Here is a 14,031-nt window from a genome sequence, read left to right as displayed (position 1 = left end):
TATTCTTTATTTTCGAGATAACTCTCATTAGTAGGCCATAATTCAACATCGACATCAAGAAAGTCATACGGTAGATCGAAGATTTTGAAAAGATTTAATGACTTTTTAGACACAAAGTCACTCAGAGTTCTCTGCGCCAATGAATTCAAATCTTTTTAGCAATTAAAAATCTTTTAGCTTTAGAATCTGTACCTTCACGAGTATTAACAGCTTCAACAATACTTTTTTTTACTTCTAATGGAACGCCATCGTCAAACAGTGATAAAATGGCAAGTTCATCGCTCAAATACCATAAGTGCGAAATCATTTTTTCACACGTAGCTGAAGAAATCAAAGGATTGATATGTTTGTACTCCAATAAATTTTTCATAAACTGCAAGTCATGATAAGTAGCAGTTGTTGCAGAAGTTGATGAAAACCAAGCTTTTAAATACAATGTGACTATAAAAATACAGAAATGACGAAGACCATGCAATTCTTTCTGAGAGAGTTTGAATTCATCTCTGAATAGATACATTTTCAAACTATAAATGGCCTTAGCCATCCATCTAGCATGATGAACAGCACCAGGACGTTTGAAAGAAATCTTTTCTTGAGGCATTTCTCCAAGGAAAATCAATGATAATTCCAATAATTCTTTATCTAACTTATTATAACATTTCTTTATCGATCGAAACTCAAATTTATGTAAATTTTCCTGAAACTCATAGTTTAAATTAAAATTTATCGAATTATTGATCAAAAACTGGAAATATTGATATTCGTTAATGTTTGACGATGAATATCTCGTAACGGCTTCACTTAATCAAAAAATCATAAGAGACCATTTTTGTAGAGCAGTAAATTTCCTACAAAATCATGAGTTCCGCAATCCGAAATAATTTTTTTCATCGACTTATAAAATTCATAATAAAAACGAATATTTTCCTTAAAATAGCCAAACTTCAACTATGAATATCTTTTAATCGGTTGAGTTTTTGAAAAAGTCATAAGAGACCTTTTTGTAAAGCATTCAATTTCTCACAAAATCTATGCCACGGAATATTTTTCCAAGCAGTTGGAAGCGATATATAAATTTTTTTATCTGATTATTCGAAAAAAATAGAAACCCGCAAAGCGGAGGACCTTCCCGTTATAATTAAGAGCTTATACTTTGAGAGAATTCTTTTTAGGTGTCTACGAACCTATTTTTCAGAGTATAAAATCAAAAATAAATTATTCGATTTTTTTGACCCACCCTAATATATATATATATATATATATATATATATATATATATACGATATTATCGGCAGTGTCTCTTCTCTAACTCCCGTAATTCTATACGGATCTCAATAAAACGTAACATACATATTCTTAGGACGATTTCCGAGGTTAAGTTCTAAGATGAGCCAAATCTGTCGATTAGTTTAAAAATGAGAGCAATTCAAAAATTTTCAAAAACCGCAAAAAATTTTCGCTTTTACCTTATTTCCATGTAATAACAATGGAATTTATTGTGATAAAAATCTTATCACAATTCTATAAAGAGCATCTGAAAGCTTATTAAATAAGCTTTAATTTGTGTACCTTATTATCAGACTAGGCTAAAAATTAGCTACTTTTTCAGACAGATTTAATGAAATTTTACTTTTGCATTCGTTTTGATGTCATTATATTATTGTAACAGAAGATGTATATTATTGCTATTATCATTACTTATTTTACATTTTGTTTATAATTTCCAGTCAATTGTATAGATATTTAACGCTTGTACATATGGTCTCATTCTTGATCAATCAAAAAAATGTTCCTGACGCTTCTCATTCTTTATTTTCTTCTTTTTTCTTGTTTTTTTTTCTCACCTATAATCCAATTTTTTTACATCTTTTGATCATATCTATCAATTGATATTATTATGTTTTCCAGTTATTTATTTACTTCTTACTCAAATAAAAACTGAAATAATTAAAAAATGAATTATTCATTATTGTTTTTTTTTTTAGTTATACTTTTTTTTTTTAATTGTAATTACTCATCTGTATAGTACTTCCGTTCCTTTTTTTTTCATTTATTGTAATGACTATGATAAAATTGATGACTTTCTTATCGAGTGTACACATTCATATATTTTCCATATTCTTTATGAAAAGTAAGTGATAATTACTCAGCGTTCGAATTTTCTATACTGTCGTCCTATTTGAAAAAAAAAAAAAAGCACTTTATTTCGTCATTTTTATATTCGTTACCTTTGTTTATTGTTTTTTTCATTTCAAAAATTTTTTTATTCTTTTTTTTTCAATATTTCATATTTTTTTTTTTATTTATTTTTTGTTTTATTTTGTAATATTTTTTTTTGTCTGTTTTCATAAGTTTTTTTTTGTATTTCTATAATCTTTTTTTTTATTTGTTGTTGTTTTTCAATTATTTTATATTCAAAGGTCATTTTTAACTTAAAATAATTAACTAAATCTTTAATATTTTCTCTATTACCTGATTTTTTTGGGCGACAAACATCACTATTATATGCTATCTTGAATGATTTAAAATTCGTGTATCTCAATATTTGAGTATCAGTTTCATATCGACGGTATTAGCAATTTGTCTAACTCCTCATTTTTTAGACGGTGATTTTTACACATTTTGATGTAGCCATAATGAGATTATAAATTATTTGAATGATTCAAACCTAAATATGATATCTCTATCAGATATCATATTTAATGATATTAAATGGTTTTTTAAAGTGATAATAAATTTTGAACTAATTGTTTTTTTCGTACAAATAGCAGATTCTCTAAAATGGAGTTAGAAAATTTCTAATTTTCTTTATGTAATTGATGAATATCATATTCAATATGGAGAAATTTGTTTAATTCTTTCTCATTAATTTTTAGAAACTCATTAATATTTTTGATGTCATTTTTTAATCGACAAACATAGAAGTGAATGTTGTCCATATTAATCATTGTCAATACTTTTGAATATTTCATGGTTATGGGTTTTGTTTCAATAACTAGTTGTAATGTTTCGGTGATGCCATTTACAACAAATATAAGTAATGAAGTTTCTAACGCATGACTTAGTGCAATTCATGAACCTTCATTACCCCAAATTCCGTCAGCAGCAATCATTCTTAAGAAATCATCTATTTTTGGATTTTCTATAATATCGTTGTCGTTGTTACCTTTACGTACTTCAATAACTTGTGTTATACATAATTTTTCGTAAAAATTCAAATTCATCATGATATGATATAAGATAAAAATTTTTATTTCATGGAATCTTTCTTCATCATTCAATAAAATTTCAGCAATCGATCGAAAATAACAATTGCCATCTGGTTCAACATTATCGATTATAAAATTATTACGAAGTATTTTAGGAAACCGTCTCAAATTAACAGACTTTTTAATAGTTTTCATTAAGGAAATCTTTATATTCGGTTTTAACCATCTCTTTAATGTTGTCGTGAATTTCTAAGAAAGTTGTTTGATGATTCTTGAATACATTACTGATTTTGTAAAACGTATCGCTATGATGGATTTGATTTAATATTGCGTTTGGCTTAATAGACTTATTCGTATTATCAATTATTTCTTGGATAATAGTACGATTTTGTCTGTTCTCTAAAATATTATCATGAGAGTCGTTGTCCTTGATGTTTGCATCTACTTTGATTGTAATTAAATTTATATCTTGCCATGTTTTTTTACTAAATGTCGTTGAATTTATTTTTCTATGTGCTGCTATGAAATGCCGTTGCGTTTCATTTACTATTGTGAAGGGTACAAACGAATGTACGGTATTTGGTACATATTTGTTAATAAAATCTTTTTCGTGTGTATTTGTATTAACTGCAATAACAACTATAATGACTTTAAGTGCATCGCTTACGGCATAAAGTGAACCTTCATTTCCCCATTTACGTTCACGAGCTATCATTCGTAAGAAATCATGTAATTTTGGATGATTCATTTCTAAATTGTTCTTATCTTTAACCGAAAAACCACCTTTGGTTATAAGAGTATTATATTTTTTTTTTTTGAGAGAAAATAAAGTTTATAATAAAGAGTTTAATTTCAATATATCTTTCTTGATCGTGGAATATCAATTCAGAAAATGATCGGAATAAACAATTTCCATCAGTAACGACATCAGTCAGAAAAAACGTGTCATTAAGAATTTGATTTATCTGAGAACTTTTTATTGATACACCATTAGTTTTTAAAACATACTTTTTATAATTACTGATATTCAAAGTATTTTTAAAGGAATAATTTATATTTTTTTTGAAATTTTTATAAATTTCAGAAGAAAGTTTTGTTATTAAATCATTTTCAGGTTCACAAAATTATATCAAAACAATACAGAATTGATTATTATAAGCTATATGTAATTACTAATAACTTGTTAAAATATCTAGTAGATCTGTTTATACTCTTACATATACTCTTCTATTTTGTATTTTTGCCATTCGGCGATTGCTTTGGCATTTAAATTGAATAAATAAATAACAACTATGTAACATAATTGTTATAATAATTGTAATGAAAATAAATTTAATTCATTAAAATATAAAAATTTAAATAAATGAAATCTACTTCCATTTCGGCTGCCGAATGGCCTTTTTATAATTTGAGAACGAGTTAGAATTGTCGTGGAGTAGAACTATAATAAGTCACTCGGTTTCGTCTGATGTGCGAATGTAGTTTTAATCCTTTGAGACTTCTTAGTAGATTGCAAAGGGCAAGTTGAGATGCTAGCACTTCAGAGTGGAAGAATCCGGTAGCAGCGAGTTATAATTCAGTTTTTTCTATATTTTAACAAAAAATATATAGAAATCGGTTGACTATGGAGGACATCCTTTATACTTCTTACTTATTTTCGAACGCAATAATAATCGAAAATATATTTAATTTAAATTTGTGAGCTCGGAGATACATATTTTCAAATGGCTATAACTTTCGATTTTGATTTGCTTGGCGGCATTCAACGCAACTTTTTTTTACATGAAAAAGCGTCTCTGGTGTCGGGAGTTGATTGGTCAAATATTTTAAAAGTAGTTTAGAAAAAACTTAGAGAAATTTTTTTTTTATTTTTATTTTTTGAATATTTCTGAAATGGCTCTACTGATTGACATCAAAATTTGATCAAATGGAAGTTTCAATGAACTCTTACGGACGTCGTCTCGCTCATTCTGATCGGTTGATTCGTTTTTAAGATATCGTACGATAAAATTTTATTTACATACACACACTCACAAGGTCGGATATCTAGTCAGGAATAGTCAGAACAACTTCCTAGGACTTCAAAATGTAAACATCTGATAAGAATTTGCATTTTCAAAATCGTACCAAGATCAGTCACTTTCCTACTTTTTAAAACTATTAATTTTTACAGCAGGAAGTTGAAAAAAATTTGTTTTTCAGCATAGAAAAATTAAAAAAATGTAAGTACAACTAGTTTTTTTTTTTTTTTTTTAATTTGAATATTTAATTATGTTCTGATATACGATTTTGTTAGTTCAAAGATAATTATACGACTTGATATACATTTTTTTAAGGGGGATAGCCACTGTAAAATTTCGGAAAAAAAATTTTTTTTTTTTTTTCATTAAACTGAAGTTTATATATTCAAAATTATGTATTTCAAATTTTATAGAAAAATTCCGAATAGTTTTCGAGTTATAGTCATTTTTATAAGAGCGCGTCGATTGACCGTTTTACGCGCGGCGCTTCGACGAAAACGTCGCCTGCTCGCTCCGTCTTTGATTCGTACGGGTTGGCGATTGTTTTCCCTCACGATTGTCAACCGTTACAATTATTTGACTTTTAACGTATATTTTTTCTTATTGTTGAGATACTGTACCTCATAGTTTAGTTGTTTTGTATGAATACACACTCGTTCTTTAATTTATTGAGTTTCTTAGTGTACTCGTTATTGTTTACTTACTTATTTTTTTAAATCTTCTGATCTTTTTTTTTGTTTATTTAACAAAAAAATTTGTTAAATAATGGATCGTAAACAAAGTAAAGTTATTAAAAACGAAAGAAAACTGCCAAACGACAGGAAAAAATTTAATCGACCGCTCAACAGATATGAAACTGAAAAAATACTGGCTCTCAACGACGTGATAGTGCTTCCAAGAGGAAATTATCACAAAAATCTGATTGTACAATTGATTCGAGTATTAGCTACAAAATTATAAATTTTTTTCGATATTTAATTTACTAAGTGGCTGTGTATCGTGTAAAAAGTGTGGTGGTGATGTAAACTTTACTGAGACAAGTATTCGAGGATTAGGTTTTAAACTAGTTGTGAATTGCAAAAATGTGATCCAATTTTGATAAATTCATGTCCACTCATCAAGAATGCGTATGAAATTAATCGCCGTTTCATCTTTGCAATGCGGATAATTAGTATTGGGTTATCTGGAGCTGAAAGATTTTGTGCTTTCATGGATTTACCACGACCAATGTTCCATAGCTTTTACGATCGTCTGGTCACACAAATCAGAAATGCAGCTAGAAACTGTTGTGATTTAGTGTTGAAAAAAGCTGCTAAAGAAGAAATCCAAGAAACCTGCAAGCATTTAAAATCCAATGACATTCCTGGAATTTCTGTCTCCGGTGACGGTAGTTGGAAGAAAAGAGGGTTTAAATCTTCATTTGGTATATCTTCTCTAATTGGTTACTTCACTGGCAAAATCGTAGATGTAAGTATGAAATCCAGTTATTGTAAGATGTGTGCGCTAATGAGCTCAAAAAAGGAACAGCTGAATACGATCAATTTATGCAAGACCATGCTCTAGACTGTCCAATAAACCATGAAAATTCTTCTGGACAAATGGAGGTAGATGGAATAAAAGAGATGTTTATGCGATCAGAGTTATTACATAACGTTAAGTATGTAAACTATATAGGTGATGGTGACACTAAAACGTATAAAAATATTTGTGATGCTAAACCGTATGGGGACATGGTGAAGATAAAAAAAATGTATTAATCACGTGCAAAAACGAATGGGCAGTCGACTAAGGGCTTTGAAGAAGCAACGAACTAACAAGAAGACAAAAACAGGAAAAGAAGAAAATACACAGAAAAGTTTAGGTGGGAAAGGTCGATTAACGGACAAAGCAATTAATGAATTTACAAAGTATTATGGTTTAGCAATCAGACGTCATTCTAATGATGTTGATGAGATGTATAATGCTATTTGGCAAACATTTTATCACAAGTTTTCATCACCCGAAGATCCGCAGCATTTTCTTTGTCCTGAAGGTGCAAATTCGTGGTGTCAATTTCAAAAAGCTGTGGCAACAAATACTTTGGACTCATTAGTTGAAAAACCACCACTTCCTGCAGATATTGCGGAAGCTTTAATACCGATTTATGAAGATCTATCGAATCCAGAGTTATTGGAACGATGTGTCGGTGGGTTTACACAAAATAATAATGAAAGCTTCAATGCATTAGTGTGGCAGCTCGCCCCAAAAACAAATTCTTCTTGTTCCCTTATTGTTGAAATAGCTTTATATATTTCAACAATTACATTCAATGATGGGGCTCTAGCAACTCTGAAGATATTAGAGAATCTCGATGTTAAAGTAGGACCAACACTCTACTCATACTGCGCTGAGCGCGACGCTACTCGGGTTAAAGCTGCTGAAAGCCGCATGGAAACGGCCAGTAAAAAAATAAAAAAAGTCAAGGTCAATACTAAAGATAAGGAGGAAGAACCCTCATATGGCCCAGGACTTGATAGTTTGATGTGAGTATGAATATTTTGTGAAAGACTAGATTTTAAAGTTGCGAGAATCTTCTTAAAACTTTACTCGCGTTTTTCTCAAAACGACTTTTTTCAAACTTTCCGGTACTGTAACTTTCGTAAATATGAACCGATTCTCAATTTTTTTGTTTCCCCGTATTCGTCTACTTAGTGGCTATCGTCGCACGTAGGGGATTTTGAAAATTTTAATTTTTAAGATTTTTTAAGGCTGTTTGAGTCCAAAAAAATGAGGAAAAAAGACGAAAAAATTTTCAATATGGCGCCATTTTTTCTCAAATCAAAATTTTCAAAATCCCCTACGTGCGACGATAGCGACATTCCTATAGATTAAAATGCCGTTTGGTTTTTTTGTTTCAGATAATCCGTTTTTGAGTTACAGTACCGGCAATGGAGGGGGAAATTTTTTTGTGCTCTACAAAAATGTTTATAACTTTGTGATAACAAAATATTTTTGAATAAAAATTTAGGAGAATTATCCTCAACATATACTTTATAAAACAAAAAAAACCCGATCCCCAAATTCCTTTATTATCCTAGTAAAAAAAATTCCCGAAAATTGCCTATTTTTTCCAGCGTCACAGTGGCTATCCCCCTTAATAACTTCTCGAATTTTTAAATATTCATAACTGTTATAGGGATGGGTTAAACAGTCAATTATTTTGATGAAACACCGTTGTAATTTCAGTTAAATATAATCTTGTTTAAGATGTTTAAGAAGTTTGGTCTTATAAAGATATATCTTCAAATTTAATCCATTACTATGAAATATCGTTCTATAATTCATTATCTGCTTGAATTTTTTAAGTAGATTACAGTACACCTCAAGTGAAAAATATTAGGTCAAGAATAAATTGATTATGAAGATAAATTAATGAACGTAAGAAGAATGATGTATGAAGCATTTTGAAGAATGAACGCTGTAACGTATGCGTCAGCTTGTACAACTTCTAGAATCTCGAAACTAATAGTTACATTATATGCCACGGCATTGCTGTCATGGTTTGCAGCAGCTTGCATTTATGTCTCTCATTCTCACACACATGCACAAGTTTATTAGGTATGGATATAGAAGGTATAGAAGATGTATTTCTACGTCAGCTCTTTTGTAGATCTCACTTAATTTTATCATCAATGTTTACTATTTTGTATTACTTTAATAATTTTTATTACAAACAAGAAAAAAAACACAGAATGCTAAAAAAAAAAAAAAAACCCTTTTTTTCGATTTGATTTTAGATATGGGCACTATTCGTCGACGGAAAAACAAGATTTATATAATTATTATAAATAATTTATAGGTAATGCATGAATTTTTTGTTATTTAATTTTGTAAATAGTAAATTATAAAAATATTTCGATTTCCATTATTTTTTTTTTAGCATTCAAGTTTTATTTGCCATTGAGTTTCAAAATATAAATTATTATATTTTCTGAAATTTCAAAACCACTAAAAGAGGTGCGCAGTAGCCTATCGGATCCAGCCCTTGCTTACCAAAGCGTTGGACCGGATTCGAGCTTAGCGTACACCAATGAATATTTTCAATATTTAAATGTATTATTCTGCTCAACCCAAAAAATAAAACGAGTTCCATCCTCAAAAGTTTAACCCTGTAGTCGCTTATGACCTTTGTAGTGTATGTGATTTTAAATAAATAAAGAAAAAAAAATCACTGAAATAATATCAAATATAAAATAGCTGTTTAATGATTAAAAATGAGTAGAGAAAAATGTTTTTTATTCTGGAAATATAAAAATGGAAATGCTGAATAAGTCCGAAATTATTTAACTTATTCACGTTTTCAGAGTAAAGATGTTTTACTTCATTTATCTTATTAAATTGAAATAAATTATTAAACAACTAAAATTATTTTATGCTCCTTAAATCTCCATAAGTGTCTAGAGGGATTTTAAAAGATTTATTTCTTTTAAGCTGTTTTCGTTTTATGTTGTTTTATTTTAAAATTAAATTGCGTAACTTAATTTTAATTAATAAAAAATTAGAATATGTTTTTGACATTTTGACACTAAGTTAAAATCTTTTGAAATAATAGTTTCGTGTTATGATGGTTGACTAATTTAAGTAATTATCAGTTGTTTATGAATTATATATTATTACGACTTAAGACTATTTTAGATAATTCATTAATATTATAGCAACGTTCCAACCTCAGATAGTATACGAGCAAAAGTTTCTCAAATGAGAATGGAACATGTTCAATTTGCGGTTAAACTCTCATACGATTTAATTTCATGGTTTAACTCGTGAAGCTTAATCTCTAAGTTAATAGCTTTAAGCCGAAATAGTTTTTAATTAATTTAATTATATTAATTAATTATCAGTAAATTACTTCTACTGTTTCGCGGGATAGTTAAATTTTATTGAAACTTCAAGATTCTTGAAATTAAATGATAAAATTATTTATATTTTGTACGTAAAAAATACATTCATTATTTTAATTTCTCTGCGATAAAGTTGTAAATGATTAATAAGTAGATGGAAACTAAACTTCTATGATTTTATTATTAAAATAAAAATCTATAAGTGTAATATTGGTGTAAAATTGAGATTCCTTGAATAAAATAGAAGCATTAAATTGTATCAAATCAATAGTAAAATGTAATTTAATTTATTTAAAATAAGTATAAAAAATATTTCTGAGGTAGTTTTACTGATTTTCGCAAAACTTCATGAATTTAATCTCTACATTATAAGTAAATATGTAGGAACAGGAAAAATATTTTGTTGTAAATATTTTCTATGCTTCTACTTTAGTAAAAGTATTCGGTATTTAAGTATTTTTATTTTAGTTTCAAGGATAAGTGGTTGTAAATTTAAGGATTAGATGAGTAACTAGTATTTCTAACATGCTGTCACCAGATGTCAAAATATAGTTACTCTGTAAAATGTTTAAATATATTGTAGCTTGAGTGCGAGTGAGAGAATGAGTAAGGGTGTATGAAGTATGTAAGTATACTGTTTAGAGATGGGGATGAGAAGGGACCAAGAGGCCCAAGTAATTTTAAAGGATAGTTTTGTAAGTTAGTCTAATACCACCCTGGCTAGTGAGCAGTTGTATGTTATTTTTCCTTATCAATAAATCTATTATTATACTTTTAAAAAAATATTGTCTCGTGCTGTAATTTCTTTTAATTAATATAATCTAAAAATCTATATTCTACAAATAATTTAGAAAATAAATTTTTTTAAAGTAAAAATTTTTTTTAAAACTCAAATTGAAATTTGTTTTTGTAATTATTTAAAAGTTCACAAATATTTCCGAATATTCATCTATTATTTGTTTCATAATATAAATGTTATAGTTAATATTAACCCGTTTTTTTATGTTATCTATAACCATTAGAATAACTATGTCACAACATATACTTCTCTTAGACCGTGTTTCTACGGACTAAACTAGATGTATATGCTGCAAGGATAGTGCTAGTAATTCAAATTCTACACCGTCTGTTGCTTGAACACTATTCTACAGACGTTGCAGAATTGATTTAATTGCAAAACTCTAATTTATTTTTTTTTGTTAAACTAACTTAGTATTCTGACTGATTACAGACGGCAAAAATTTCTTTTATAAACAAACGAGGCTTTGTTAAAGATTTATCACAGTAGTTTCTTCTTTATAAAATAAAGATGTAGATAGATTTTATATAAAATAAAAAATTAATATTTCAACCAAATAATGATATTTGTTAACATGTGCTTTTGGCTAACATGTATGAAAAAAGTTAATTTTACCTAAAAATATTCTTACGTACATACGAAAAATTTGTTGTATAAAGTCAAAGAATTTTTTTTTTTAGGTCTTCTGTTTACGGTAAAAAGTATTCGACATTTTTAATAAATAGAAGTTCATTTGATTTGCGGACGTTATAGGCTGCTTGTATTTTACTATTATCTAAAGTTACCATTGTTATCCTTTTTATAACGATTTTTTTTTTCGAGCGAAGCAGACGTGCATACGATTATTTTATTAGCACAATTAAAGAAGAAAAAGTAAGTAAACAAAGTTTAAAAGTTAATAGCCAAAGTTACGCTTACTTTCTCAAACTTGATAGATCAATTTAAGGGTATTCTAAGTACTTTCAAAGTAGTTGATGAGCTAATGGTTTGACAAACAAGATGACAAGATTATTTTTTTAAAAAGCTGAACCTACATTTCATATCTTATCAGATATTTATAAAAGTTAAAACTTATAACATAAACATTACTACACCATTCTTTCAAGAATTTTTTTCTATAGTCTTAAGGTACACGGAGAGAAAAAAATTGATCTTATTCCTATATTAGACTGATAGCCATTACTACGTAACGGAAATTTTTGTGAGAATCCTGTGTAAATTTGCTGAGAAAAATCTTAGAAATTGTTATAAAAATATGAACAATCACTCATTGCATAATTAAGTGCTGAAAATAATGTTGTTGACTTTTCATTTTTTTGATAAAAATTTCAATTTGTTGTTAACAAAAAACAACCAAAATAAAGAATCTCAGTTTTTTATAAATAATTTAATAACTATAGATGATATGAAAAATCGGAAAAAGATCCTTGAAGAGGAGGAAATTTCTGAAAAAAATCTTGATTCCTAGAACTCTAGTTTCAAAAACAATAATTTTTGTTTATTGTTAAAAAAAAGGTTTGTAACTGCTTGTAACAGTGTTAGTTTCATTGACAAGACTTTCGTATCCTCTTAAAAATATTGCTTTAAGTTTTAAGTAATTGGACTAACATAACATTCAATTTTAGTGAAAAGTAATTGAATTTGAAATATTAACAAAGTTATTAAATTTATTCATAAATGAATAAATAGTATATTACACTACTAGGGCCGAAAGTTGAATTTTCGGCCCTGCGCGTCATGATGCCCGAAGCGAAGCCGAATCGTTTCAATTTTCTCTTGAATGATCGCAATTATTAATAATCCTTCCATAAAATACACAGTTTTCAAACTTGATATTGGAGCAGTTAAAAATTATATCTCCACTGAGTATACAGTTTTGATAATTGATAACTTGATTATTCAAATTAAAATTTTTAGATGAGCATTCTGATGATAGTTTACTGGTAGGAGCATTATTTTCAAGATTAGAGGTAACAATAGAAATTACAGCGGTTAAGAATTTGCTATGGTGACGGAATAAACAGTCCCTAGTTACAAGTGTAATTACGCATGAGAAATTCTTTTCTCCCGCCGTTACAAAGGGCGCGCGTGTACTTCTCACAGGGAGTAAATGTTAAACTTTCTTTCCTGCCATTAGAGAGGAAAGTACGTACTTTCGACCGAGGTATGAAGAAATTTAATTTTGCGTTTGTTTATGGTGAAAATTACCATTACTCCATTAAATTTTATAGCTAATGTATTAATTTAAAAATTAATGATACATTGCAATAATTAAATGCAATATTTTCGATTTTTTTCAAAATCTCCCTTAGCTAGGCCTTATTACCCGGCGGTACCTTACTACATATAATGTTAAGTTTTGGAAACCTTACGATGACTTTTTTCCCGCTGTTAAAGAGACGTTTGTTGTGAGGAAATTTTTAATAAATGTTGAAACTCAATAGACGTGGTCTAAATTTCATGTTTCAAAAAGTCCTAATTTATAAACAACAAAATTTTTATTAGATTTCATAGAAATCTAATTATTTTATTTCATTGAACTAATTATCATAACCAAACACACGATGATCATATAAATATCAATTTTCAACACTTATTTCACCAGACATAATTAGCTTCTTTCTTAAACTTTTTTAAATTACGTTAAATCAATCAAATATTAAAGTTATATAATAAAAACAAAAAAAAATCGTATTAAAAACTAATGAATGAAAAATAAGTCTTTTGTTTTAATTAGGGGGAAAAATGTATACAAAACTAAATCGTAAGAAAAATGAGAAAGGGTTAATGAAATCCAAAAAATTAGTAGCCTATAACCATCTACGAAAAAATTCTGCGTCGGATGGTAGCAGTCCCATCTCGATAGCTTCAGCCGTTCTTGAGTTATAAATAGTGTAACTAAGACGACTTTCTTTTATATATAGAGATTAGTTTATAGCAGTAAGATAGTTTGTTAATTTTTGATACTACAAGTTAGTTTTAGAACATCATTCATCCAATTATTCGGAATAGATTTTACGATAGTGAAATTTTTTTGAAAATTAATTTTGTTCATATATATAATTCACATTTAAAATTATTATGTATATTGAAATATTATTAACATAAAAATTATTGACTCT

At 28.0% G+C, this 14,031-nt stretch overlaps 2 protein-coding genes across 3 annotated transcripts in view; both read left to right on the top strand.

The window, feature by feature from the left end:
- The window catches only part of Cmpy (crimpy), a 236,374-nt gene that overhangs the window by 207,213 nt on the left and 15,130 nt on the right, over window positions 1-14,031 (top strand). The gene's annotated exons all lie outside the window — the stretch shown is intronic.
- Window positions 7,004-8,256, top strand: LOC141532106 (uncharacterized). Its single transcript, XM_074250284.1, has 2 exons — window positions 7,004-7,752; window positions 8,128-8,256. The coding sequence occupies exons 1-2, from the start codon at window positions 7,004-7,006 to the stop codon at window positions 8,129-8,131; spliced, it is 753 nt and encodes a 250-aa protein (XP_074106385.1). The 3' UTR covers window positions 8,132-8,256.

Source organism: Cotesia typhae, unplaced genomic scaffold, assembly GCF_013202065.1.
Source record: "Cotesia typhae breed Kobodo isofemale line unplaced genomic scaffold, CoteBio_Ctyphae contig_119, whole genome shotgun sequence".
In the NCBI taxonomy this organism is placed as follows: Eukaryota; Metazoa; Arthropoda; class Insecta; order Hymenoptera; family Braconidae; genus Cotesia; species Cotesia typhae.
This window is presented reverse-complemented; position numbering and strand designations above follow the sequence as displayed.

Excerpts from the sequence above, each read along its gene's own strand:
- LOC141532106 (XM_074250284.1), top strand. The coding sequence starts at position 7,004 with ATGGGCAGTCGACTAAGGGCTTTGAAGAAGCAACGAACTAACAAGAAG.